At 33.4% G+C, this 25,250-nt stretch overlaps 2 protein-coding genes across 4 annotated transcripts; one reads left to right on the top strand and one right to left on the bottom strand.

Annotated features, from left to right (window-relative positions):
- Window positions 1–1,092: 1,092 nt before the first annotated feature.
- LOC149968968 (uncharacterized) lies at window positions 1,093–7,220 on the top strand. 3 transcript variants are annotated; one of them, XM_090155042.1, is made up of 9 exons: window positions 1,093–1,247; window positions 1,322–1,671; window positions 1,731–1,861; window positions 1,933–2,006; window positions 2,399–2,706; window positions 2,769–2,810; window positions 3,202–3,261; window positions 3,335–3,443; window positions 7,130–7,220. In XM_090155042.1, the coding sequence occupies exons 2-9, from the start codon at window positions 1,408–1,410 to the stop codon at window positions 7,159–7,161; spliced, it is 1,020 nt and encodes a 339-aa protein (XP_090011168.1). In that variant the 5' UTR covers window positions 1,093–1,247; window positions 1,322–1,407; the 3' UTR covers window positions 7,162–7,220. The 3 variants fall into 3 exon arrangements, with proteins under 3 accessions (XP_090011168.1, XP_090011167.1, XP_090011169.1); XM_090155041.1 differs by lacking the exon at window positions 7,130–7,220 and adding an exon at window positions 3,829–4,011; XM_090155043.1 differs by lacking the exons at window positions 2,769–2,810; window positions 7,130–7,220 and adding an exon at window positions 3,829–4,011.
- On the bottom strand, window positions 3,981–24,970 carry SMC1 (structural maintenance of chromosomes 1). The gene is made up of 20 exons (XM_090155040.1): window positions 24,812–24,970; window positions 24,652–24,728; window positions 23,686–23,826; window positions 20,914–21,062; window positions 20,672–20,840; window positions 19,336–19,548; window positions 13,838–13,923; window positions 12,698–12,864; window positions 11,933–12,146; window positions 11,401–11,614; window positions 10,622–11,002; window positions 10,496–10,554; window positions 9,671–9,935; window positions 9,474–9,607; window positions 9,293–9,414; window positions 8,905–8,990; window positions 7,268–7,779; window positions 6,555–6,723; window positions 5,836–6,195; window positions 3,981–4,185 (listed from the first exon to the last, which is right to left on the bottom strand). Exons 1-20 carry the CDS (start codon window positions 24,918–24,920, stop codon window positions 4,126–4,128), a joined length of 3,687 nt encoding a protein of 1,228 aa, XP_090011166.1. The 5' UTR covers window positions 24,921–24,970; the 3' UTR covers window positions 3,981–4,125.
- Between the last annotated feature and the right edge of the window lie 280 nt (window positions 24,971–25,250).

Below are 25,250 nucleotides of genomic sequence, written 5' to 3' on the forward strand. Positions count from 1 at the left end.
AGGGCTAAAATTGATTTGTACACGGACTGCAATAAATTACCGTCCGTGATTTATATTTTCAAAATACCCATTTCAGGCTCTCAGCATATGAATTAACTACCAATTCAACTGTACCTGGTTTGGTAGTACAAAATAACCAGGCGCAGTTGAATGCGTGACTGAAAAGTCAATGGCTATTGTCAAATTTGAGGATAATTCTAAATTTATCGGTGTTACCCAATTAAGGTTTGTAAATTATGCACTGGTTATCTGTTATCCCTTCTATTTCATCCATCATAACCCGCTTATACCCGTAATTGAGTAGGATTAAAAAGGCTTTAGGCTTCTGGCTGTCAGTATTTGCTAATGTCGAGACCTCAACATATGTGAAAGAGAATAAACTAATTTAATACAAAAGAATGTTTAATAGCGTGACTTCACCAAACAGATTGAGCGAACACTCTCTTCAACAAACTAAAACAAACAAAACGCGTGTACAGGTAAATTTGGTTATGTCAGTGTCCGCTAGATGTCATAAGTGTCTCTATATTTAATTAGAATTCAAATCTACCACTGACACTAGCTGCCAAACGGTAATAGCGATACTGTCTACAAATACGCTACCTATTTAGTTTTAGACAGCAACCAAAATAGCGAGTAAGAGTAAAGTTTTAATAACATATTTCAAGAAAAAACGAATGGTGAGGGGTTCTTAAATACATTTCACGGTGAGCTGTTTATTATTATTAACACATTAAATTCTGCAAGAAATTACCTTTTGGAAATATATGGTAACTATTCGCGACCGAAAACTATCGCTACGCCCCATTGAAACCTAGAAAGGTAGCGGTTAAAGCAGACGCTATACGTATTTCCTCATCGTTATTCGTAAATTGAAACTTTTTAAATAATGATACTTGCATTTTAATATAATTTTTGCATTTTTATTGAAGAAGAAACGTTTTGATGACTTTTTAATTTGTCTGTAGCAGACGCTAGATCATAGGAGCTACCTCAGATAAGCTAGCGCCGTTACGCCACCTAATAATAATTTCAAACTTGGCGCGCTGAAATCTATATTTTTTTTTAACCACACTAGCTTGGGCGCCATCTCTTGGTTAACAGAGGAAGCTTTGAAGGGGCATTCCTAGCGAAATGGCGGACGGTTAGCGAATTGGGTGCCGTTCAATACTGTTCAAATCATGGTGGATTTGCTTGAATTAGATTATTTTAATGATTCCTCATTAATTATAATAAAAATCAATTCAGTAAGTGCAGTTTAAACTTTATGGCTTAGAAACAAAATCGAAAACGCGCTAATTGTTTATAATGTTTCAATTAGCTACAACTTCTGTGAAACCTGTGACGGACATGTGAAACAAATTGATCAATCATAAATATGGAAGTTCACACTCCCTGTACTGTAGAATGGTATTAATAAAGAGGTGTCATTATGGGGACTGCAAAAGTGATAGTAGATATTCTTCGAAAGCAATTTTGTTTTATCGCTTTCCAAACCCAAAGAAACAATTGCGAAAATGTCAACAATGGATACAGGCATCAGGATTTGATCCATCATTAACTGAAAATTTTGAGTATTCTCGAACACCCAAATTTGTTTGTGCAAAACATTTTATTGGTGAAAACGGTCCTAGTGACATAGCACCTAATCCTGTTGAACTGAAAGGAAAGGTATTTATTTAGAATTCAATGCTTTTTGAAGAGGTTTTACAAAAGGTTATTAATTTTAGGTTATTTACCAAAGGGGTCGACGGAAAGTTATAAGCTCAACAGGTAGCAATATAAATGTCTCAAGTTGTAGTTTGTTAGTATTACCAGCGCCAAATGACAACACCGTTCCACAACTGGAAACAAAAACTGGGTAATTCCATCAGAGATTGCCATGCTTGGTACACGCTACCACTGTGGATTTTGATCACATTTTGTTTTTAGAGTTTTTACAACTGTAGAAACTGAAGATCAGTTTTCAGAAAGATCCATAGAACCCTTTTCGACAAACAATATAGGTGATTTTGCCAAATTTGCCATTGACCCCTACTTTTATCCCCAGAGTAACGCTTGATGGAACCGATGTATAGACATGGAATTTACATCATGTAGATGAAAAGGAGGATAATCTGAAATTTAGCTGATCTATCTTCCTCAATAATTTTTGATTGAACTATGATCCCCAAAATACCTAAACTTAAAAATATTTCTTTCGTATCTTGGTTTGAATTCTCCACCCATAGTTTACTACAGCAAATTAAACCTTATTTGGGGAGTGAAATTCAAAAAGTTTTAATTTTTTTTTTAATTTGCCAGAATGGGCCTTAAAATTACATTCTCAATTAGCTAGAAAAGCAATGTATTTTAGAAATTGCGGATTTTTAGCACCGTTTTACAATTTATCTTCTAGTTGAGGAAATGAAGAAATGTGTTGTTTGTGGTAACACGGATGACAAATGCGAAGTTAGTATTCATCTCTTTCCCAGTGACGAAGCCAAGAAAAAGGCCTGGCTTTCAGCCATTGGCAAATCGGAAAATCAACAAATTGCTGGTTCAGAAGGAATCTGTGGTAAACATTTCAGTAGACATTGCTACGCAAGGAAACACTCCAATGTGGGTATTACAAAACCAAAGCAAAGACACAGACTTAAAAATGATGCTATACCTTCTTTGGAACAATTCGACCTAGTGGAGTTAGAGCTACCATCATTTATTGATGTATGCCTTGAATTTCTCATACACTGAGTATCTTTCAATAAAGTTTTTACTAATATTTCTAGACATCATTAGGCATGTTAAATTCTGAAGATTCTGATTTGCAAGTATTATCAGAAGTAAACCAACCAAAGTTATCGGATATATTAAAATTTTTAAGAGGCTTTTCCCTAACGCGCGGGGGTTCTCGGTTGCAGAGCGAAGCCGTTGTCATCCCCCACTCTTTCTAGTGCCAGGTGGTTCCTGTCTCGACGGGGAAGGCATCAAGGTAGCCGCAGCCGTTGTCTTCCCCCATTTCACTGGTGCCTAGATATTTTTTTCTTTAAGCTAGAGGGGGTGAAAATCAAGAAAAGGGGAGGGGACGGTTAGGGAAAATGCCTCTTATATTATTGCTATTGCTATCCAATATCTTTCGTTCATTAACTTTTGGTACTATGCTTATCGATGTATACTAAGTTAATTTGGGTTTTTATCGTTTCTAAATTCAATTTTTTTCAGCTACCATCAACTATGAGTTTTCAGCCAGTTGGATTTCATCGATATGCTAAACAACAACTTGTAATTCAACTGTTTAATGATTTACATAAAATAATTAAATCTCAATTTATATTTAAATTTTTTTGATATGTAGGAGGAATTGGATATAATTGAGTCAAAAACTGCGAATAAATACACTTACGTGGTCCCAAAACTTGTTGGTGGAAATCGTAGCATTGGAACTCAAGCAAATATGAGAAAAGGTGTGAAACATTTCTTAGGCATATCTTAAAAAAGTTAATGGGCCATTCACAAATTAAGTAAGCTCCGTCTTTTGTAACAATTACTTCCAACCCCATTAACCCTGAATATAGTTAAATTAAGCCTAATTAATCATTTTTATCTGCTAGAAAGCTTAATTGTTATTAAATTGTAATGTTTTACAAACCAAATGTAAAAGACACACGTAAATTGTGGATTCTCAATGCTGTAGCTATAAGCTGTAACCCCCAGACACAAATTTTTTACCTAATTAATTAAATAATTTTAAAAATAAGTCAAAATTAGGGTGCAAATATGTTAGTAGTTACAGCCTTCAAAGTTACAAAACCCAGATCACTAAAATATTTTGCTACTTTTGATTCGCAGTTTACAAACGTTATGTGGATAGCTCTGTTCAATGTGATCTTTGGTCATCCCATTTGTGACAATACTCATATAGCGATTGCAATAACCCATGGTTTTACACTGTTATTTCTTAAGTAATGTAAAGAGTCAAAAATGAAACCAGATTTATGTTAAAATGTTTAAATAAAACAATTGATACATTTACATTACAAATATATTTTAGAATAAAATGTTTTTTTTATATATGAAAGAAAAGATACCGGTTGTATTAAAAAAATGGAAATACCAGGCTTAAAATAAAAGTAACAGAATACTGTTTTACTCTTGAAATTCCGTTAGGTCCACAGTTACCACTCGACTAATTGTAACTTCTCCAGGCTGAAAGAGAAAAATAGAATGTTTGTTTCATATTTACTTCGACTAAAAATGCTTAAATATTGAACTACCCACGGATTAAATAAGTAGCTTCTATCCATAGATAATAATTGATTTAAAAGATTAAAAAAACTTTATTGTGCTACAGAAAGTCCAAGTATGCCTTTTTAAACTGGATTTTCCCACAATTTTCTAGGTTAACCAGTTGAGAAAATTACAGAAATACCTTTAATTCTACAAAATCAGTGTCTTCACATTAATCGAAGTGTGAAATAAGGATTAATATGTAAATCATAATTTAAATATTTCGGGCTATGCCTTGGTTATAGAACAAAATGGTAGAAATTAACATTTATAATAGAACTAAAATACAACTGCCTTATAAATACTAGACCTGGAAATGCAGACCATGGGTTTTTTAAATCACATTGAATCTTCACCTATTGTCTTTTAAGTGTCTCTCTCTAATGGAGTTTTTTTTGGCAATAATGTGGTTAAAATCGTATAGTGCAGTCTCGGGGTTACTTCCTATTAGCTCTTTCTATAATATAATATAGTAAAACCTGTATAAAAGTGGTATTTTTGTTGCAATGCACTGTTAAATTCTTTAATGTAAATCAACTATCGTATTTTTGCACGCAGCCTCTAAAATTGAAAAATATCTAAGTACTTGTATCAGCGGGATTACCATAGAGATAGAAAAGAAATAGAGGGAGGATTACCGCGTTAAGACACCCCTGTTTTTGACCAGGAAAATTCATCCCCCCCACGCATGTATAAAAGCTTAGATGGGCAGAATTTGCAACGCCATCTATCCTTCCTTTGTTTACATCAAATGACAGTTGATTTTCAAAAAAGCATAATGTATTTCCTACATTGGCGAAAAGGGGGTCGGCACTTGCGGTCAACTTCACCAGATACAATAGTGCCTCTATTTCTTTTCTATCTCTATGGGGATTACACATTATTAGCAATACACCGAAGTTTTCTTAAGAATCATAGTCTGGACAATTTTTTTAATTAAGCCTTGGCAATAGATGATATAGATCTAATTCTATTGTGCTGTACGCTACCATATCCCTTTATTCAGAATTTTGAAATTCCTGCGTTTGTTTGCCGCAGGAGAGCAACATCTAGGTAATTTTTGGAAATTATGTTTCAAACCCCTTTATTTTTGTTCTCCAGGTCTAGTATTGAGAACTATGAATAACGTGATACAATAATAAAAATTTACCAAAATAAAAACAAATATGTGGCAAAGGGGTAGAATTTGGAATTGGTAAGATCATGTTTAATTTTATACATGATAAAATTATGTTAGGATTCATATTTTAATCCTAATATTGCCAAAGTATTGCAATTTTAGTTCTATTAACAATACGGTCATAGAAACAGAAGTTGACCAATAGTAGCTGTATGCCCAACAATTTCTGGAAGTTTTCTATCATTACCACAAAAAATGTTAGGTCTATACACTCTTTTAAGAAACGTTTACTGGGCGTTGCCATTATCGTAGAGGCAACCGACAAGCAAGCGCTCTACAGCAGAAATTTCATTTCCCCCAAAACCGATTTTTTTTCATCATACCTACAAAACCTTAGCAAGGTAATAAGTAAGAAAAATAATTTGGTAAATTTACGATCTACTACTTACATCTGGAAAAATTCCCACTAAAGCATCAGCTTGTCCATAGAATTCCTCTTTCAAAGATATCACGATACATTGGAAGAATGACTCCGTTCTAGTTCTGATGAATTTAGCAACCTTTCCAATGTTGGTGTTGTCTAAAGCAGCGTCAATTTCATCCAACACAAAAAATGGGGCAGTTTGATAACTGTGAATGGCAAAGAGAAGGGCCAAGGCAGCTACTGTTTTTTCACCACCAGAAAGATTGCTCATGGGCTGAAAGCGCTTCCCAGGAGCCACGCAATTGTAGTTAATGCCCTCCAAAAATGGTTCTTCTGGATTTTCTGGCCCCAAAAATGCTTGAGCACTTTGATTATTAGTTAGAGCCTATTATCAAGTATAAGTATTTTTAATATTTGTTCCATTTAAGTAGAAGACAAGTTTTCAGGCACAGGGTGCAGTGAAATGCTGTTAATGGAAGAAATTTCTGGGACGGAGTGGTTTTCAAAAGTGTCACCCTTTTTTTATGGGGCAAGGGTTCAATATCATAAAGTGGAAGTATTAATTTTAGAGCCAGTTATTGATAACGTGTTACTATCTATTTGTTGGAGGTGGAAGAAACTGGAATTTGAGCAAATTGGAAATGAATAGACTGAACAATAATTTTTTCATCTCACATTTATCTAACATCCTGTGCCCAATTACCTGTATCGCCTTTCAAGAGCTGAAACAAAATAATTATTTACTTTATATATATCATCAATTTTGTTGGATACATGGTCGAAACACTTCATAAATTTATCATAGCGTTCTCTTTTAACTTTCTCAAAGACCTGTTTAGATTTCTTTGCCCTCTTACGAGCATTTTCAAACTCCGTATCAGTTTCTTTCAACCTTTCTTTAACTCCATCTAACCTATAATTAACGAAAATCAGCATGTTATTTCATATATATATATATATTTTTAAAAGAGTGCAAGGGACATTCACACTATAGTTAACAAACATAAGATTAACCAAAATATTTAGAAAGAACAGCAAAAGCTGGCACACTTTGTAGCTGTATTGGGTCTATTCGCAACCCAAGCTTCAGAAAGGTTGTGCCTATGATCTAGCGTCTGCTACACATAAATTAAAAAATCATGGTAGGAGGTACAGGTGAAATTCAGAGAACTTGTATATGACTCCAGACAAGAGTTAGAAGGCGTGGTCCAAGGACATTGTTAAATTTTTAAGTCATATTTGCCTGGACTAGACTAAAAGGCTAAAAGACTTGATATTTGTTCTAACCTATTATTTGTTATGGTGTTATTCTTTATTAGGTTTGGTAGATCATTCCGTAGCTGTATCATAAGTCTGGCTACCATGGATGAAGGGTATGCAATAACCTTTTGGGGACCACCCCAGAAAATGTATGAATCATGTTTGTGCTCAAAAAATAAATAAAGTTAAAACCTTACTTCTCCATTGCTTTCATATTTGGAGCTTGAATTCTATGAAGATGACTCTCCATATCTGTGATTTCTTTTAGCAGACGATCACCTTCCTTTTTCACTTCATTTTTGGTATCCAAATCCTTCAAGTCTTCATCTAATTTATCATAATCAATCTCAATACGAAACTCTCTATGGTGAGATCTTTGTGAACTGTTTATGCTTGTGTCCATGGATTCATCCCCTTGAGCAGGGCCCGGTGTTTCATGTTCTATATCATCCATTGTACCTCTTATCATTGGAATAACGATATCAGCGACTTTACAAGCTTGAAGCAATTCATGACGGTCAGAACGTTTCTGTTCCAGCCTTGATTCCAAGTTTGTGACAACTTTTTGAGCAGCTGCAATTTCTTTTTGAATGGAAACAAGCTTCTTGCGAACTTCCCCCACATCTTCCTCCATTTTATCCACGTCTATTTTCTTTGATCTTTTCTGAGCTTTAAGTTCATCTAAATGATCAACTTCTGCTTCAATTAACTAATAATTGACAAAAGAATAATTAAAATTTTAAAATAAAATAAAATAAAAACAGAAATACATGAACCGAAATTATCAGCGAACAAATTTTTCTCGGGCGGCAATTTCCCCGTGTGACAGGGGAGGGTTAAATAGGGAGGCCTTGTTAATTTTCCGCCTCCCGCGACTACAGAGAAAATTTCGAATGCACCACGGGTAACTAGACCGCCATCTAGTGAGGCTAAGAGAAATTATTTCATCGAAGAAAATCGTGAGCAACGTGGTCTGCAAACCTAGGCTTAGCCGTGTTTTGTTTTTGATAGAGGTCAGTGGAACTGTGGAACGCGGTAGCTGCAGCTAAAAGTAAATAAATTTAAACCTTTTTAACTATTCTTACCAGACCATTTATGTATGAAAGAACAGAGAAATACTTAAGTTTTATTAGAATTAGAAAATATACAAATTACTTAATGGAGCTACTTAAGATATATTAAACCCAGATAAAAATATTTAGGCCTGCAGTAGTAAAGAATATGGGAAGACCAAAGAAACAGAAGGCTACTGAAGAAGAAGAAGAAACTGAAATAAACCACGAGAAAAGAGCTAGTAGAAATATGAAATAAAAATGATGATTTCATTTACGAGTAAGGCTACATTTACGTTGCTATTCAGTTTTATATTTCAAATAAAACAAGGACAATTATTTTAACAAAATAATACAAATATTTATTGTTTATAATTCTTAACGTAGTCAAGTTAGTCTAGTTTTATTAGTCGTTAACTGGGCTTCATTAATTAATAACAACTGATTACGATGATATATGTTTGAGCTATTCTTTCCTTGGACGTTGCTTCTAATGGTGACAGCCTTTCTTCCTCTGACACATGACGCACTTGTCATTTTTCCCCAGCAGCATATTTCATTTATTTGTTTTTCGAGAAAGTTTCGCTCGGCCGTCGCCAGGTAGCGTATTCGAACCTTCGCCGCGGACGTGGGGAGGTTCTATTTTCGAGGAGGGGAAGGTGGCACGCGGCCACTAAGGTGGGGGAAAACGGGGAACTTGCCTCCCGTGTTAGAGGAATAGGACGCTGATAATTTCGGTTCATGTATTTCTGATAAAAACTTAAGATTTTCATATGTAATACCTCTTTCTGAGTTCTTTCTGCATTCCTAAGCTCGTCAAGCTGTGTTTCATCTTCCTGAACCGTTTTAGTCCACTTATCGACATTTTCTATTTCAAAACAAATTTAATTTAAATGTTCAAAATTAAAAATTCAAGTTAAAGCAAGTGTCGGCTCCATCAGGCCCTAATTAGTCACTACCTTTTCATTTTGTTTATAAGGGGAAATATAAGTCCAGTTAAAGTGGTTAGTACAGTGAAGTTTATCTTATTATAAACTAAAAGTTCTGTTGCCTTTATTATTTTGTATATTCTGAATTTTAGATGGCAGACTAGATCCAGACAAGTTGCTTTTTCGATCTATTAAAACTTTATAGATAGAGCCGTGACTGGCTTTGAATTAAAATAAGTACCTTTGGTATTCTTCATTCGTTCAAATTCCAATCTGGTAACAATTGAATTAACTTGATTTTCAAATTCGGACCTTTTACGCTTCTGTTCCTGGGTAGCACGAAGCTCCCGGTCCTCATAATGTCTGCAAGCAATGTGTAAATACAAAGACATCACTATACTTATTAAAAAAAATCACCTCACCTTATATTCTCAACTCCAATCACTTTACAGAACTTTGCAAAAACTCGGTCCTCTACAGTATTCAATTGCTCTTTAAGATTGTGAATTTCAAATTCACGGTTTTTGATTCGTTCATCAAGTCTACGAATTTCAGGCTAAAAAAAACATTTACTTTGAAATTAGCATCCCAAACTTTAATGCAAAATCTCATTATATACTTCAAATTTTTCTAAATCATTTTCTAAATCTGCAATCTCTTTCTGAAATTTTGTAATCAACTTTTTCTCAGTATTCTCTCGGTCATTAATAGAATACTTCAGGCGTGTTTTAAGGCCCATAATCTGTGATTGAATTGTGGTTAAGTCTGACTCTTTACGTGTCTTTTTCATTGCTTCTTTTAATTCTTCAGTTAGTTTTTCCTTTTTGTATTTTAACTGATGCATTGCCTTTTCATCCCAACGTCTGGCTCTTTTGGCTAGATCCCTGCATTTAATCATAACATTAGTAAATTTAAAAAGACAGTTAAACAATGACAATTTCTTTTCTAGACAAAATCTGGTATGTTAATGAAAAGAAACGTTTTTTTAGTTTTAGTCGCACTTAATTAAAGGAATCTTCTTTTAAAAACTAATTAGCCAGGTTTAGAAACATCACAAATATTTTCTAATGGGATTTAAGGTTCAATAATACAGGCAAATTTTTCCACATAATTAAAATGTGGTTCCCCCAAGATTTCTTCACCCCAGTAACGAAAAATTGAAACAAAAATGTTTTTTCTTGATATCACAAAAATGCTTTGATTATAAGTCCGAGCTTAGCATATTATTGGTAAGGTCAATTTAAATTCAAAGTTATGATTAGTGACAAAGACAAACAAACAAAACATACTTTGATATTTACTGAAAAATATAGGTCTATTTAAAAAAAAGCTTGTACTAAACAAATGACTGATTGCGCCCAACTTGTAATATTGTCAGAACATTAACTACATTTAAGCGTTTTATAATCATGAAAACAGTCTCTGTAAAATTAACTAAACTTACGTGCTTCCTCCAGATATGAATCCACATTTTTGATAATACGTTCCATCCAGTGACACAGCCTATTAGAAAACCATTTATTTTAAAATTAATTTATAAAATTAAAAATTAATTTTTTAGTAAAATTACATCATAACGTTTTCCATCTCCCAATTCATAAGCAACTTTGCACGCATCTTCAGAAGTATCGCAAACCAAAGCATTGTTTGTAGCATATAATACTGCTCTTTTGATTGCATTTGGTTCATATTGCAAGACATCGAATAACAATTTAACGTTTTTGGGTTGAGATATATTTCTCAACCTCTCTTTTAAAGGTTTCGCATCAATATAGTCTAGAGGAAGAAACGTTTCGGCTTCAAGCATTTGTTCTTTTAAGTATTGGATGCAAGATCTAGCAGTTCTTTCAGTGTCAACAACAATAGCTTCCATATTTTTGCCCAAAACTTTGGTAATAGACACATTGTATTTCTTATGAGTAGGCTGGCACATGTTTACCAGACGGTCATACTAAAAATATTAAAGAAATGTGTCTACATTTTGTTCCCCCATATTTTTTAAAGCCTAATCACTCGAGCCAACAGTTTTAAATTAAGAGTTTAAATAGAATTTGCATTCGCATGATCCATAAAAATTACACTGAATTACAAAAATACTACTATTATTACAAAATATATAAATTTACATTAATAGGTTTCTAATTTTAGTTGAGTTTATTAAATCGAAGTAAATTGATTTAAATATTTATCTCTAAGCCTTGTTTATTAAAATGATGTTCAAAAGTTGGCAAGCAAATGACTTGGATATACCCAACTAGTTTATCATTAATTTGGTTTTTCCACTCTATGTTAGCTAAGGGTTTGGAAAAATGTTGGTTCATCAGAATAGGCCTTTAGTGAAATACTTACAACTCCTGGATAGAGTTTTTTAAAATGGTCGACAATTTCAGATTTCTTTCGTCGACGTGAATCTTCATGCTTGTCTACTTTGGCATCTCCTAATTCTGCCATGATGCTTTCAAGTTCCGATTGAATCTGATGAACCGAAGTTTTTGAATCAGACACTTCATCTCCTATTTCTCGCTCCTGTGCTTGAAGTTTTTTTAAACCTGATTCACTTGTGCTATAAAGGGAAAAAAATATTGAATATTTTACAGAAAGTACAATGAAAATGTTATACAAGTAATATAATAAATAAGCTATTTTATAACCTCCATTACAATAATTCTGTTCCCCATTTCACATAAATACAGGGGAAATTTATGGTTAGCCTCCCTAAACTAATGCTTTTAAACCTAAGCAAATTTTTATGGAAAGGGTAAACCAAGTACTTCGAATAAAATCCTTTAAAAGTGGTTTCCTGACTTTCACCTAGCTGGGATCGAAGTAAAATCTATCACTTTGTCTAGAGGTCAACAGATACTAAGGCATAATGACCTACCTAATATACTCATTCAATTTTTCCAGTCGACGAGTATTTTCTTCAAGTTCCGAAGTCTTCTGTTTAATTTTTGCTTCAATCTCTGTTTTCTTCCTTACTTCATTATCATACTGATCTTGATCAGATTTTTGTTCTCGTTTGATAGAATCAAGGCTTTGGAGAATCTGAGAAGACTGTTTTCCTACTTCCTCTTTAAGTCGATTGTATTCGTTCACTGTTATAATAAGAATTGAAATTTTAAATGAGCAGTAATTTCAGATTATAAACGTTGAAGTTTGTTCAAATAATTTGTGATTGAACGTAAGGATTGTAGTATTTATTGACGGGATGGGGGCACAAAAATTATGAAACATAATTTAAATATAATTTTGAACTAAAGATAAAAGAACTGAAAATCTCTTTTTAACTAAACCAAGCTTTAATTTATTAAATTTAAATAAATACTGTTTAAGATAATGCAATTTATCTTTCTTTAATTTATGAAATATATTTTCTTAATTCTCCGCTATTATGTATATTTTAAAGATAAGTTGTACTTTAGTACGCTTATAGATATTGAATATTACCGGCGGTCTTTTGTCCATTCTCTAATTAGCTCTTCTCTCGTTATATTTGTAATCAGTTATGTTTTAATGTTGTAGAATTAAATATCAGTTTTTGTTGTTACTATTACTCTATCATTTCTTATACACTTGCTGGGGTAGTTTAAACTTCAGCAAATACCACAAATCTTATCGCTGATTTAGAGGATCCCAAAATATCAACCTTGAGACTCTTCCAAAACCAAATCTCTTCCCTGCGATTCAGATTCCTCTTTCAATTGCTCTTCATACTCTGCTTGTTGCTTTTCAACTTCTTCTTTCTCTTCTTCCAGTTCTCTAATCACATTGCTTTGACTTTCGTGAACTTTTGTAGCTGCTTTCAGTGATTTCCTATTTTTACAACAACAAAACCAAAATTTAATGGTAAAACTTAATTTACCACATTTCATTGGAGGGTTGGAAATGGACGTTCTATGCCACAAAAACCTCTTCACTATAGTAACAAAATGACCTACTGACATCGTAACTAGCTCATAGATGTGGACTCATACAACCGTAATACCCATTGTGACGAAACTTATTTTGTAGTGTACTATTATATTTTAAAGTTAAAAGTTGGAAAGTTCAATTGTATTTTATGTCTTACAACAGTAAATGCTATTCCTCAATTTGCCATACTTTCTCCAGTATTGAAAGACATTTACATTTACTAGCACTAGTCACAATCAATAAAATTAGGGTTATTTGATTATATTTAAAAAGCTTTTCATTTGATCTATGAAAAAACATTTAAGATTTAAAAATTTTGTGAAAGGTTAAACTGTGACTCAGGACGGTTTCAACCCCTTAAGAGGTTAATGAAAAACTAAATTAACCAACTTTCAATTGATTTGTATGCCAAGAAGTAAAATAATGAAGTTCATAATTTTTAAACGAATTAACTAAAATTTAAAGTGAATCTAAAACATTGTTCAATAGTAGGTTACACCGATTGTGGAATGATAAATTTCAAGATATTAGTGATTAGCAACCAATTTGTGGTAAGAATCACCCAGCCATGGTTTTTATACCATAACATTTGGAAATAAGGTTTCAGGATAGTACCTAGCTCCGAAATGAACTAATTTTACCATAAAAAACCTGCTACTACTAATTGCCAAAAACACTATGAAAACAATGACTAGGTGGAAGGTGGTTGTGATACTCCTTGATCTCTTGGTAATCACTCTAGTTTTACGAATGGTCATGTCTACGAGAGTGAGGGAGTGTATTAATTCTAACATTGGGAACATTTTTGTATTTGATGGAAAGTAGGTTATTTTAGTTTTTCATTCCTTTAAGTAACATTATTTCAAGAACATACCTGGCTGTTTCAAGTTTCTTTTGCATGTGAGTTGTTTTCTCTTTAGCATTAATATAAGCAGGTCTTTTTTTATTTAATTCAACTTCCTAAAAACAATATTAAGGGAATGTTATTAGAGCGGAGCTTGATGTCACCAATGGCACGCTAATAAGCGAGCAAGAAACTCAAGCTGGTGTCAAAAATTATTTAAGTTAGGGTTGGCTTTTCTGTGCGGCAAGTTGGTTTGATAACCGCACTAGTGTTTTTCTATCATCAGTGGTGCAAATAGTCCAAATAGTGCAACAGGGGAATGACTGTGACAAGCAGCCTATAACTGAATTCATTTTTCACACCACCCCGCGCCTGGCCACTTGCATCGCTGTTTAAGCTTCTGAGGATTTTTCATTCTCACTTATAAACATGTTATAAATCAATTGTAAGAGACCAATTTCAAAAGATATTGACTTCTCTTTAAAAGAGTAACTACGAAAGATGAACCCATGGTGAATGAACATATAGATAACATTTTTTAAACCATTTGCAAAAAATAAAAGGATATCTCCATGAAGTACTTTCAATTTTCTTTGTCATGTTATATCAACTATTACTCGATTATTTCAGAAATACAGCGATTATCATCTCGCACTAATAGGTCTTTCCATAAAATTTTTCTCCGTTCGTCTACTGTTTTTTCTACGTCACGCAACGCCAACTTCACCAATAAAAATTGGCGGTTCTTTTTCAATTTCTCCTGGCAGTCACATCTTTCGAATAGCAAACTTTCCGAGCTGTAGTTAAGCCTTGTTCCTATTGAGTACTTAATTACTTAATAATTATTACTTAAACAGCTTTTTGTGATATATTTTATTTTGAAAAGGACGTATTTTAAACTTTTCTAAAGCTTTTCATGAAAACTCTAAGGTAAATATTTATTTTTGTTTGTTTCTAAGCCTGTTCAAAAAGTAATCTTACCTAATACGTAACATTGATGTTTAGTATAGACTTATCAGGCTTACTTTATGTGTAATATGAATAAATGTAAAACACAAAAATGTGACTGACCAATTCATAAGGGAACCAAAAGAGGCAATGTCAAGAAAGACTGGCGGACGTAGGTGTTGTGTTCCGGGGTGTAAATCCTCTACCTACAGAAACAGGACTGTTTCATTCAGTCCATTTCCCCAAGATAAAACATTACGTGATGAATGGGTTAAAATCATAAACGCTAATACCAAGGAAGATGATCAGTGTAGAAAACCTTGGAACACACCATTACGCAAAGTTATGGGGTCGAAACACAAATCAGTTTGCGGCTACCACTTTAACATAACCGGACGTAAATCTAAACAAGACAAAGTGCCTCAGTTTTTTGGCTCAGTGTTTAATGAAAGCTTTTGTGATGTTGCAAGCAATATTGTGATTCAAGAAGTAGTTTCCCAAAATCAAGTTGATTTGGCCACTTCACAATCTGTTAGCAGTCATAAGTCCACAACGAGTGAATTTGAAGATAATCAAATTGGTAAGAAATGTTTTTGTTGCAGGTTGTGTTTTGTTTTAATTGCAATTTCAATCCTAATTAGATCACTGCTATAGTTTGGATCAAAACTATCAACATTTGTCCAGTAAAATAACATCACAACAAAAAACTATTCATGTCCTAATGTGTATGGTGGAGAGTTTAACAACCTTAACACTAGAGAATGAAAAATTAAAATTAAAGAATGTGGCCTTAGAAAGTGAAGTTCGGGATTTGAAAGAAAAATATGAAGATATGACAGTAATTAAGAAAGATAATTTAACTTTAAAGAAAAGAACTGATTTCCTTGAAAATAAAAATGATTCCTTAAATAAACAGATTACATCATTGGAAAAACAATTGAAAGATTACAGATTTACCGTAAGTGATATTTCTACTGATGAAATGCTACAGTTTTATACGGGTTTTCAAAACAATTGAAGAATTTAACATTCTTTACGAGTATCTCGAACCGGATTTCAAAGATCTCGTATATTACAACAGCGCCAAAGGTTATGAGAGAAAAAACAGCCGATCAAACACTGCGAGCAAGGGTAGACCTATGGCTTTAATTTTAAAGATCAGCTATTTTTAGTACTGTGCAGACTGAAAGTAGGGTTATTGGAAGAAGACCTCGCCTACCGCTTTAAGGTATCTGTGTCAACAGTGTCGGGTCTTTGCATTACGTGGTTTGACTTTATGGAGAAAAGACTTACACAGTTACCAATCTGGCCATCAAGAGCTCTTGTGGATGAAACTATGCCTGAAATTTTTAAGCGAATGTACCCTTCCACTCGGTGCGTGATTGATTGCACAGAATTTTTCATACAAAATCCAAACGCTTACAAAACGCAGAGTGATACATGGTCGTCCTATAAAAATCATAATACCGCAAAAGGGTTGATTGGTATTACCCCAAATGGTTTTGTGAGCTTTGTGTCGGACCTTTTCCCAGGGAGGATATCTGATAAAGAGATTACCGAACGAAGTGGAATAGTGGAATTACTCGAACCATCAGATACTGTAATGGCAGACAGGGGTTTTTTGATTGAACAGTTGTTAGCGGATAAACATGTTGGTCTAAACATTCCACCATTTTTAGAAAAGAGACCGCAGCTTTCTTTGGCAGATGAAAAAAAGACCAGAGACATTGCAAGCGTGCGTATGCACGTTGAACGTGTTATAAGGAGTGTTAAAAAATATCACCTTTTAAACTCTGTTTTCGCTAACAACATGAGTTCGCAACTCGAGAAAGTATGGAAAAATATCAGCTTATTTGCATAACTTTTGTAATGAGCCTCTTCTAGATACATAAATACTATAAATATAATTTTTTTAACGCGTTTATTTTAAAGTGTAGTTTAAATGACTTCTCTTTAGAGCCAAGTATTAATCATTTGTTCTTTAGGAAGTTTTATTTTTAACCTAAATCTAGAATTACAATTAAAATTTGTATTATTTTGGATTTAATTCCAAAAGCAGGTGTTACCCTGACCTTAGGTCTCGAGTAGCGATTTGTAGAAAGCCTTCCAAATAAAACTTTTCTTTACACATTTAAAGTTTATTTTTATCACATTATAACCACCACCTTTAACAAATCTCCCTATTTCAGGTACTTTTCGTAAGCGAACCTCCGAAATTAATTTTTAAAATCTTATATTTTTTGAAAAATTTTAATGGAAATTACTTTTATAAAAAATATTTGCCTCCACCTTTAAAATAGGAACGATTCTCCTTAAATTCAGGTACTTTTTATAAGAGAACGTCTGAAATTCACTTTTAAAAATTTTATATTTACACTGAGTTAGTTATTTTATCACAAATTATCACCTCCACCTTTAAAATAGGAACATTTCTCGTTAAATACAGGTACTTTTTTAAAGCAAACCTTCGAAATTCATTTTTAAAAATTTTACATTTACATTTTTTTAAAAACATTTTAAATGGCAATTATTTTTTATCACAAATTATCACCACCTTAAAAATAGGAACAAATACATTAGGAAAGGCATTATTATTATTTTCTTAAAAAAGGAACCATTTTATCACTAAAAAGATTTAATACCTTTGGTAAAATACTGTTTTTGAAGAAGTCATCGTCAAACTTGACTCGTTGTATAAAAAGTTCCTCATCCCCGCAATCTACAATGAAATCACACCACTGCAGTCCTGTAATTCCTAATTGACCAATGATTTGATAATAGTGGTTGTGTTTCTTGTCTAGAAAAATCTCACCATTTTCATTTAGTTTCAAATATTTAGCTGATGGTACTTTTTTTTCTATGGCTTCTTTGATGCTAATTGTAAATTCTTTACACTTGGCCAGAGTTTTTATTTCAGCTAATCCATATTGCTCAATGGTCTGGTCAAAAACCAATCTATCTGGTGAGGCACCCAACATCGGAAATGCCGGATTTATGCATAGTCCACATTTGAAGGTTTTCACATCTCCTTTAATATCTTCATACTTTCTTACAGCTGTATCTTCATTTGCCAATCCTTCAATGCAATATTTATTTTTAGATAGGTCTGGACTCTGAATCAGCCTTTTCAAAAAAATCTCATTGACCTCTTTATTCCTCTTGCAAATATTTCCAAACATGGATGCTGTGAATCGACCTTTACGTTCATTTTTCCACAACTCGCAGTTGGATTGGGCTTTGGTTTCCAACTCCAAAGTTTGAGCTACGTCTAACATAATTTTTAGATGTGGAGGGCTTACCGACATGGCTTTTTCAATTATTTCTACCACAGTTGAACTACATTGTAGTGTTTCAACAATTGAAATTGGCAAAGAGATCCTATTTTCTTCCTGCGCTGGTTCTAAAGTTGCATCGTCAAGTAGTTTCCAGGTTTCGGAAACAAAATTCCTTTCAAGGAGAATTTTTGAAAATATTTGCCGTTTAGAAATAGCTTTATACCGGTTATGAAGTTTTTCAAGCCTATTTTTCATACCGTCAATATCATCTTGTGAACCAAGATTCTTTATAGCAGCATATTTTTTCACTTTGTCTGCCTTTTGCATTAGGGCTTCACTTGACTTTGATGGCTTATGTTTGATGAAATAGAGTTGGGAAAATTTATGGGTTGAAATATTTCTCTTGGTTTTCGGTATACCCCAGCCTCTACTCTTTGAGGTCACAGCTGTGTCTTCAGGCATGAACTTCTTACCTTCTCGAACGCAATCCAAGATATACCGTAATAGTGCAGCCACATGGATACACACACCGCCCTTTCCTGCTTTGCACTCACACATTCCAGATAATATTTCTCCGGATGTTTTGTACATTTTTGCTGAGGTCAGATACATCCGAGCCAAAGTAAAAGAAGCTTAATTGCACTTTGCTTTTTAAATAGATGAAGTCAGCTGTATCTTCATTTTCAACACTAAGTAAAACGTTGTAAACCTTTCCAGACTTAAACATTTTATATCCATTTTGAAAATGTTTTGTTGCCCTATCTTTTATAAAATACTCTTTTATGTGATTTTCATTGAAATCCTTAGAAACATCCTTAAGTTTCTTGGTCCAGTTTCCAACTGGTAATGTAAAGTTAACTGATTCGACTCTGTAAAAATACAATTAAAAATCAGATATGTCAATGATATTTTTATAGAATAAACATTAATTACCTACCTAATTGATGCATTAGTTATCATTTTAAAAATAAGGCTTAGGGTACTCCAACATATTTAACCCTTGACTTAAAAGCAGACGAAACACGAAGAGCTAGAGTAAAATCCAAGGAGAATAATCACCAAGAAGAATGTAAATCGTCCTTGCAAAAAAGTTTTCTTTCCCCCCCATCCGGACCGAAACATTTTATGGAAAGACCTATTTTAATGATGAAAACCACTTTACAATGTAAAATGATGTCGATAACCAGGTTTTGGTTAAATGTTCGCATATTTTTGTGGTGTTACAATTATATTACATACAATAAAATCTTTGAACATAGAAAGGAAAGTAATATAACAGCTTATTATATGCTTTTAAAAACATACCGCCAGGCGAATATCTTGTTCCATCTTTGCAAGCTCTCTTTGTAGTTTACCATGTTCCTTTTTCTTCTCTTTCAGTTCCTCATCAACTGCTTCTCGTTTGCGTGAAACCCTTTCCAAATCCTTATTTTTATCTTCAAGGTCTTCGTTGAGATCTTTTAAATCTTTTTCGCTGTGATACAGCTTAAATAAGTGATAAACCACTTGCTTCTGAGCCTATTTCATTCAAATACAGAATTTAGATTAACCTTAAACGTGTACTTGACGTACTACAAACTTTATTACATTCGCACATATTTAAAACTAACTACAATATTTTGGTCACTGAAGATGGTCAAAGCTATATAGACTTAAAATGTGATGGGGAACACTTTTCAAATTGAAATCAACTTCGTATCATTAATGGTTCTCAAGATAAATTTTTAACGACCTTGAAGACATGGTTCGAGGTCATGAAAATTTGTTGTCAAGTTACCCCTGCACGTTCTATATGTCCTGAAAATTCCAAATTCGTGGTTAAAACACCTTTTGAGTTATTAGCACTGGATCTTTTTTGTGTACACCCTGTATAGGAAAATGTCTGAGAATTATTTTCAACAAGCAACCATCTTTATTAAATTGTAGGTGTTATCCAGAGAGGTGTTATAAATCTGAACCTCCTGTTTGCTTCTTCCTCAACAATGAATTTATCACAACATATACACTCTTAAACGCGCCTCCCCAATCGACCACCATGAAAGTGATGAAAAAGCCCGGGTTTTGGCGATAAAATTTCTGCGGTAGAGCACTTGCTCGTCAGTTGCCTGTACAATAATGGCAGCGCCCAGTTAACGTTTCTAAAAAGAGTGTACATCACGCAAGTAAAATAATTGTTCACAAGGCATGCGTTTTAAAACTTCCAAAGTACGATAAAAACTAACTTATTCCTGTATCAAACTTCCAATATGTTGTCTAAAAAATGATCAGAAAATCTCTTCCTCTGGATTGTTAAAATTTTAGTCAAAGGCTAACAGGAGGATGAAAACTCTTTCAAAAGTAGAATAACGCTTACTTTGGTAAGATGGTGATAAATTATTAAATATTATAAACACTTATTGCTTTAAATTTGCACAATTTCTTGTCACTGACCTAAGCTGATAGTATATCAGGAACCTAAAAAGACAATTTTCAAACAAAGATTGCGCTACTGTCTTATTGTGATCCAATTTATTTATTCTTGCATAGACAATGTTGTCTACACAGGGCCTTATGATATGCTTATGTTTAAAGCTTTAAGTACCCACAAATGTAACAATTTTTTTTCTTAATCGAGAAAGTAATTGATAATTGACGATCTTACTAAATCATCCATTAATCTTTGATATTTATCAGCTTCCTCCTTTTCTATTCGAGCTTCTTTCTTTTCAGCTGCGATACCCTTCTTTTTCTGGTAAGTGAATTGTGTATCTTCTTCAGCCTTCATCATTTCGGTTTTCAACCTATCGTATTGCTCTTTGTGCTCGTTCGAACTTTAGTTTTTAAAATAAATTTTTCACTGCTTCAAAAGTCAGAACTAATGGAAAATTTCCAAAAAAGACATACTGAGAAATTTCCTCAAAAAGAGCCGTTCTTTCTTTAGGATTTTTCATGGCAATAGATTCAACGGCTCCTTGGAACACCAAGAAATTCTTAGCCTTGACATTGATTCCCAGGCCTTCAAGTTTCGAAGCATATTCTTGTTGAGAAACTATCTATACACAAGATACAAATTGGCAGTTAATATAAAACCAAATTCAAAAATTATCATACAGCATTATTAGCTTATAACGGAACTTTCCCACTACTTGGAAATTGTCTAAGGTCCAGCACCCCACCTGTCTTAGAGTAACCTGATAAATATTAAGAAACTTACAAGCTTTGACATATTCAAGTCTAACAACTATCACGACCCGAACACTTTTTCCCGCCTAAATTCCATTTTTTCCCCATGCCCGAGAAAAATAATGCAAACTGTCTAAACGAAAAAAAAAAGTACTATATCAGAACACTAGCGCCATCTACAGAATATCGCAGTTGATCCCGTCCCACCTCCCCCTTCAATTGATTTTTTCGACAAGAGTAGCTTCTATGTACATAATCCTTTTTTAAGTAAATCTTGTCCTATATAAAGCCAAGTCAGGCGCATGTAGAGATTATTCATTCAGTGTTTTTGAGTTGTGTTAATTATTATTTTTCTGTGGCCGGGGTCCGGCATGATTTTGCGTGTAGTGAACTTTTTATTGTGTGTTTGTGTAATGGACTGTTCACAGTCGTGTTAAGGAGGAAAGATCACGAGGATCGAGAAGTGAAACCAAATTGTACTTATTTTTTTCAAGTGTATTTTTTTATATAAGACAGGAACTCTTATATTCAACAGTGTTGTTTAGTTGTTAATTGTAATTAAGGTATAAGGCTGAAACCCTTATATCCTGACCTGTTTAAAAAATATAATTTAGCCCTTTCAACCCTCTTTACTCTGGTAAACTTAAATGTATCGTTATAAACCATAATTGCAAAAGTTGTGGCATCCATACCCATCAATACCACCAAAGACGCGACAACCAAATCCGTCTCTTTCCCAGAAGTTAAACTCGGACAACCAGATCCAGACTAATTTCATTGTAATTTAGGCAATTAAGGTGAATCTGTTAGCATGTAAGATTATTTATTTTGATATATTGATTATTGATAATACCAAAGCCCTATTAAATATTGCTATTAAAATAAAAGTCGACTCTAATATCCCGAACAAATAAATTCGATACCTACGACACAGGGAATAAAGTTAAGATCTTTCCCTCGAATTTAATGCGTGGGCCCTTTAACGATAACCTCGGCTATTCTTTTTTCGACGGCTACGAACCCCCCTGAATATGTTAGTGTCATAATACAACGAGGAACCTATCTCAAATTACGACTACATAAGTTTTAGAAACAGCTAATGGAATTTAAACAAAAACAACACCAAACATTGCAATGACTGCGTGGTTGATCTATAGAAATCTCATTTATGATACTTTTATTAAACAATTTGTTCCATGGTGTACTTCATTTACGCACGGGCACTAAAATCTAATCAGATATAATTGTTATACATTTACCCAAGTCAACAAATTTTGAGTCACTCTGATTGATGGTTACTTCAAACATTGGTTAGGGGATTTTGAAACAGAGTGTGATTTTAGAAATCCGAAAAAATTCTACAATTTTGAACCATACTTTTAACCCACCAATTTCTTAATAAAATAGCATTTAAAGGTTTTAGTCAATACCTTTCCATTTATTTTGAAATTTAATTTTCTGTGACATTTCTAGGGCTGTCACATAACTATTCAAAAATATTTAAACATTCTTATGTTTCTACTGTAATTAATAACCTACTTCAAACATTTCCAAATGAAAATATTAAGAAGGTCTCAGGTCTTTCGTATTATGTTTGGTAATGTGATTGGTGGCGAATATTTGGAAAACTCCACCTACTTTTTGTACATGTCTGCCAGGTAAAACATTTTTAGCATAAAATTGTAAATATTTGATTTTTTTAAATAAAATGGACATTGGTGTTGGTCCCACCTGTGTTAAAGTAAATTTTATGGTAAATTGAAAGTTATCAAGAAAAGGTTCCCAAGATATGGATTGAAAAGCAGATTCTTAGAAACTAGCTCGCAATGGTATTGCTCCTTTTCAAAGCAAATATCACTCAAGTACATAATCCATAAACAGATACCGAAAATAGAGAAGAATAATAAGAATTATAATTCAAATCTTTGCTATTTTAGCCTAATCCGAAATTGTGAATTTTTATGGCATAAATTAGCGGCTATAAAACTTCTCAAAAATAAAATGCCTACATTAGAAGTCATTTGTTGGGCTTTATTATATGTCGCTCACACAATAGAGGTTTCATACAGGACCTTAAGCATCCTACACTGGAGGCCATTTTCAAAGATATATCATCGGAATAAACTCCAATACCAGACTCTAATTGTGTCAGGGAAACCTACTTTCAACAACACTTTTGCAACACCACAAACTTCGTACTGATTGTATAAAAGACATTTTTTAAGCAAAACCCCTTGACTGCCTCTTAATTCAAGATTTGTGTAGGTGCAGTGACTAATGACGTTTCTTATTTTTCCTGTTTCTACAAAAACTTAATATCTGCTTTTAAAAAATTGCCATTGATGTCACTTCAATCAGTTCTGAAGTGGTGTATTGGGAATGAAACTTTAGCGCCAATTAGAGTTAGTTCACAAAAATTCCATATTTTATTATTTATTTGGCCCTGCTAGCACATGGTTTCCTAAAAAAAATTAAAAGATGAGAGATAATTACTCTGTTATTTAGTCGATATTCAGATGATGAGCCTATAACCAGGCGAGAAAATTCAATTAATTCATCATCATTTTCAAACTTCGCAGTTACAGTTGCGCGATTAGAAATTGGTTTGCCAATTGGAGCACCATGAATAAGATCCTGAAAACATTCAAGGAGGATTAACAAATTAGCCACCAAAATTCATATATTCTACTAACTGGAGAATGACATTTAAAATTTTAAAGGCAATATAAAGTTTTTTGAAATTAGAGGCAGAAATAAAATTTCAATTTCCTATTTCGCAGTAAGCCAAATCTACGATAAGAGCTTTCGGCAAGTTAATGCAATGAGTTCTCTTTGAACAAAACAATCTTACACTAAGTTAAGAGAAATGAATTAGGAATACGAGTACATGTCAAAATTTTTACTTATAGGCACACACTGTCCATCACCACGAACTATCATCGGCACTCCTAGTAGAAAAACATGAATTTCTTTGATCCACAGTCAACAGTTCTACTTTATACTATAGTTATATACCATAGCTAAAAAATATTTTACTATCGAAAAAAAAACCAAATACCATGTCCGTTCAACATCTACGGGCCTCCTGCTGCAATTGAAAATGTAATTTCCATTGCGGGGTAAACAAATGGTTTTCTCGACTACAAAATCAAGATTAAAGGGAATATAACCTGCAAAGCCATCTTTATGGAAGACCCCTTCAATATTTCAAATTTCCCTGCACAGTGGCGCCAAACATTTCTAATGCCAAAGGCAAGAGCGGCCAAAGCTGCAAGCGTTGGTGTTCCACACCAAATACCTGAGGTTATATTCCCTTTAAACCAAAATTGTAATGGCTCTACAAACTCGTATCTGACGCCTCTGAATAAAGAGTGGAGAATGAACTGAGAAAAGTTCAATTCATGTTTTAACTTTATACTGCCTTTAAGACATGTTAAATAAATACATCACGAAACTTACACTGAGTTTTTTGACACGTAAACTTGTGGTTTTCTCGCCCAATACAAAACTAATAGCATCCATAAAATTAGATTTTCCTAAATGAAAACAATACATAATTAAAATTACAGATTAATAGTTAACACATACAAATGATCCAATAGATAGATTAAACACATACCAGATCCATTAGGTCCAATGATGGCAGTAAAAGGCTTAAGAGGTCCAATTATCTGTTTTCCTTTGTAAGATTTGAAATTTTCCACTTCAATGTACTTTAAAAAGCCCATTTTTAATTAGAAAACAATAAAATTATGTTCCTAAAATTCACGCATTACTGACAAACCACAATATAAATAAAATTTTACTAAGTCTTAATATAAACATATTACATAGGCGTCTGCTTGGATATAACAGAAAACACTAAAATATTTGGCGGGAACAGCATTGCCAGCAACATAATTAAAATTTCCATAAGATTTTCAAAATATTAAAGGGCCAAAGAATTATTTGAAACATTAGGTCCGAATTTGAGCTAGCAGCTGCAGAGCTTCCATTCCGTACGGCGTGGGGAAAGCAGATACGATCAATAAAAATTTGGCACTTCAGCCCCAATTCCC

This window comes from Leiobunum rupestre, chromosome 1 (assembly GCF_980474605.1).
Source record: "Leiobunum rupestre chromosome 1, qqLeiRupe1.1.hap1, whole genome shotgun sequence".
Lineage (NCBI taxonomy): Eukaryota > Metazoa > Arthropoda > Arachnida > Opiliones > Sclerosomatidae > Leiobunum > Leiobunum rupestre.

Bases quoted from the DNA above. Each gene is read 5' to 3' on its own strand.
- LOC149968968 (XM_090155041.1), top strand. From the start codon at position 1,408: ATGGTATTAATAAAGAGGTGTCATTATGGGGACTGCAAAAGTGATAGT. The intron at 2,007-2,398 runs GTGATTTTGCCA...TTTATCTTCTAG, and splicing joins CTTTTCGACAAACAATATAG to TTGAGGAAATGAAGAAATGT. The intron at 3,444-3,828 runs GTGTGAAACATT...TTTGATTCGCAG, and splicing joins TCAAGCAAATATGAGAAAAG to TTTACAAACGTTATGTGGAT.
- SMC1 (XM_090155040.1), bottom strand. From the start codon at position 24,920: ATGGGCTTTTTAAAGTACATTGAAGTGGAAAATTTCAAATCTTACAAA. The intron at 8,991-9,292 runs GTACTTATTTTA...GTTTTGAAATAG, and splicing joins ACGAATGAAGAATACCAAAG to AAAATGTCGATAAGTGGACT. The intron at 4,186-5,835 runs GTAAGTAGTAGA...TTTCTCTTTCAG, and splicing joins TAGTGGGAATTTTTCCAGAT to CCTGGAGAAGTTACAATTAG.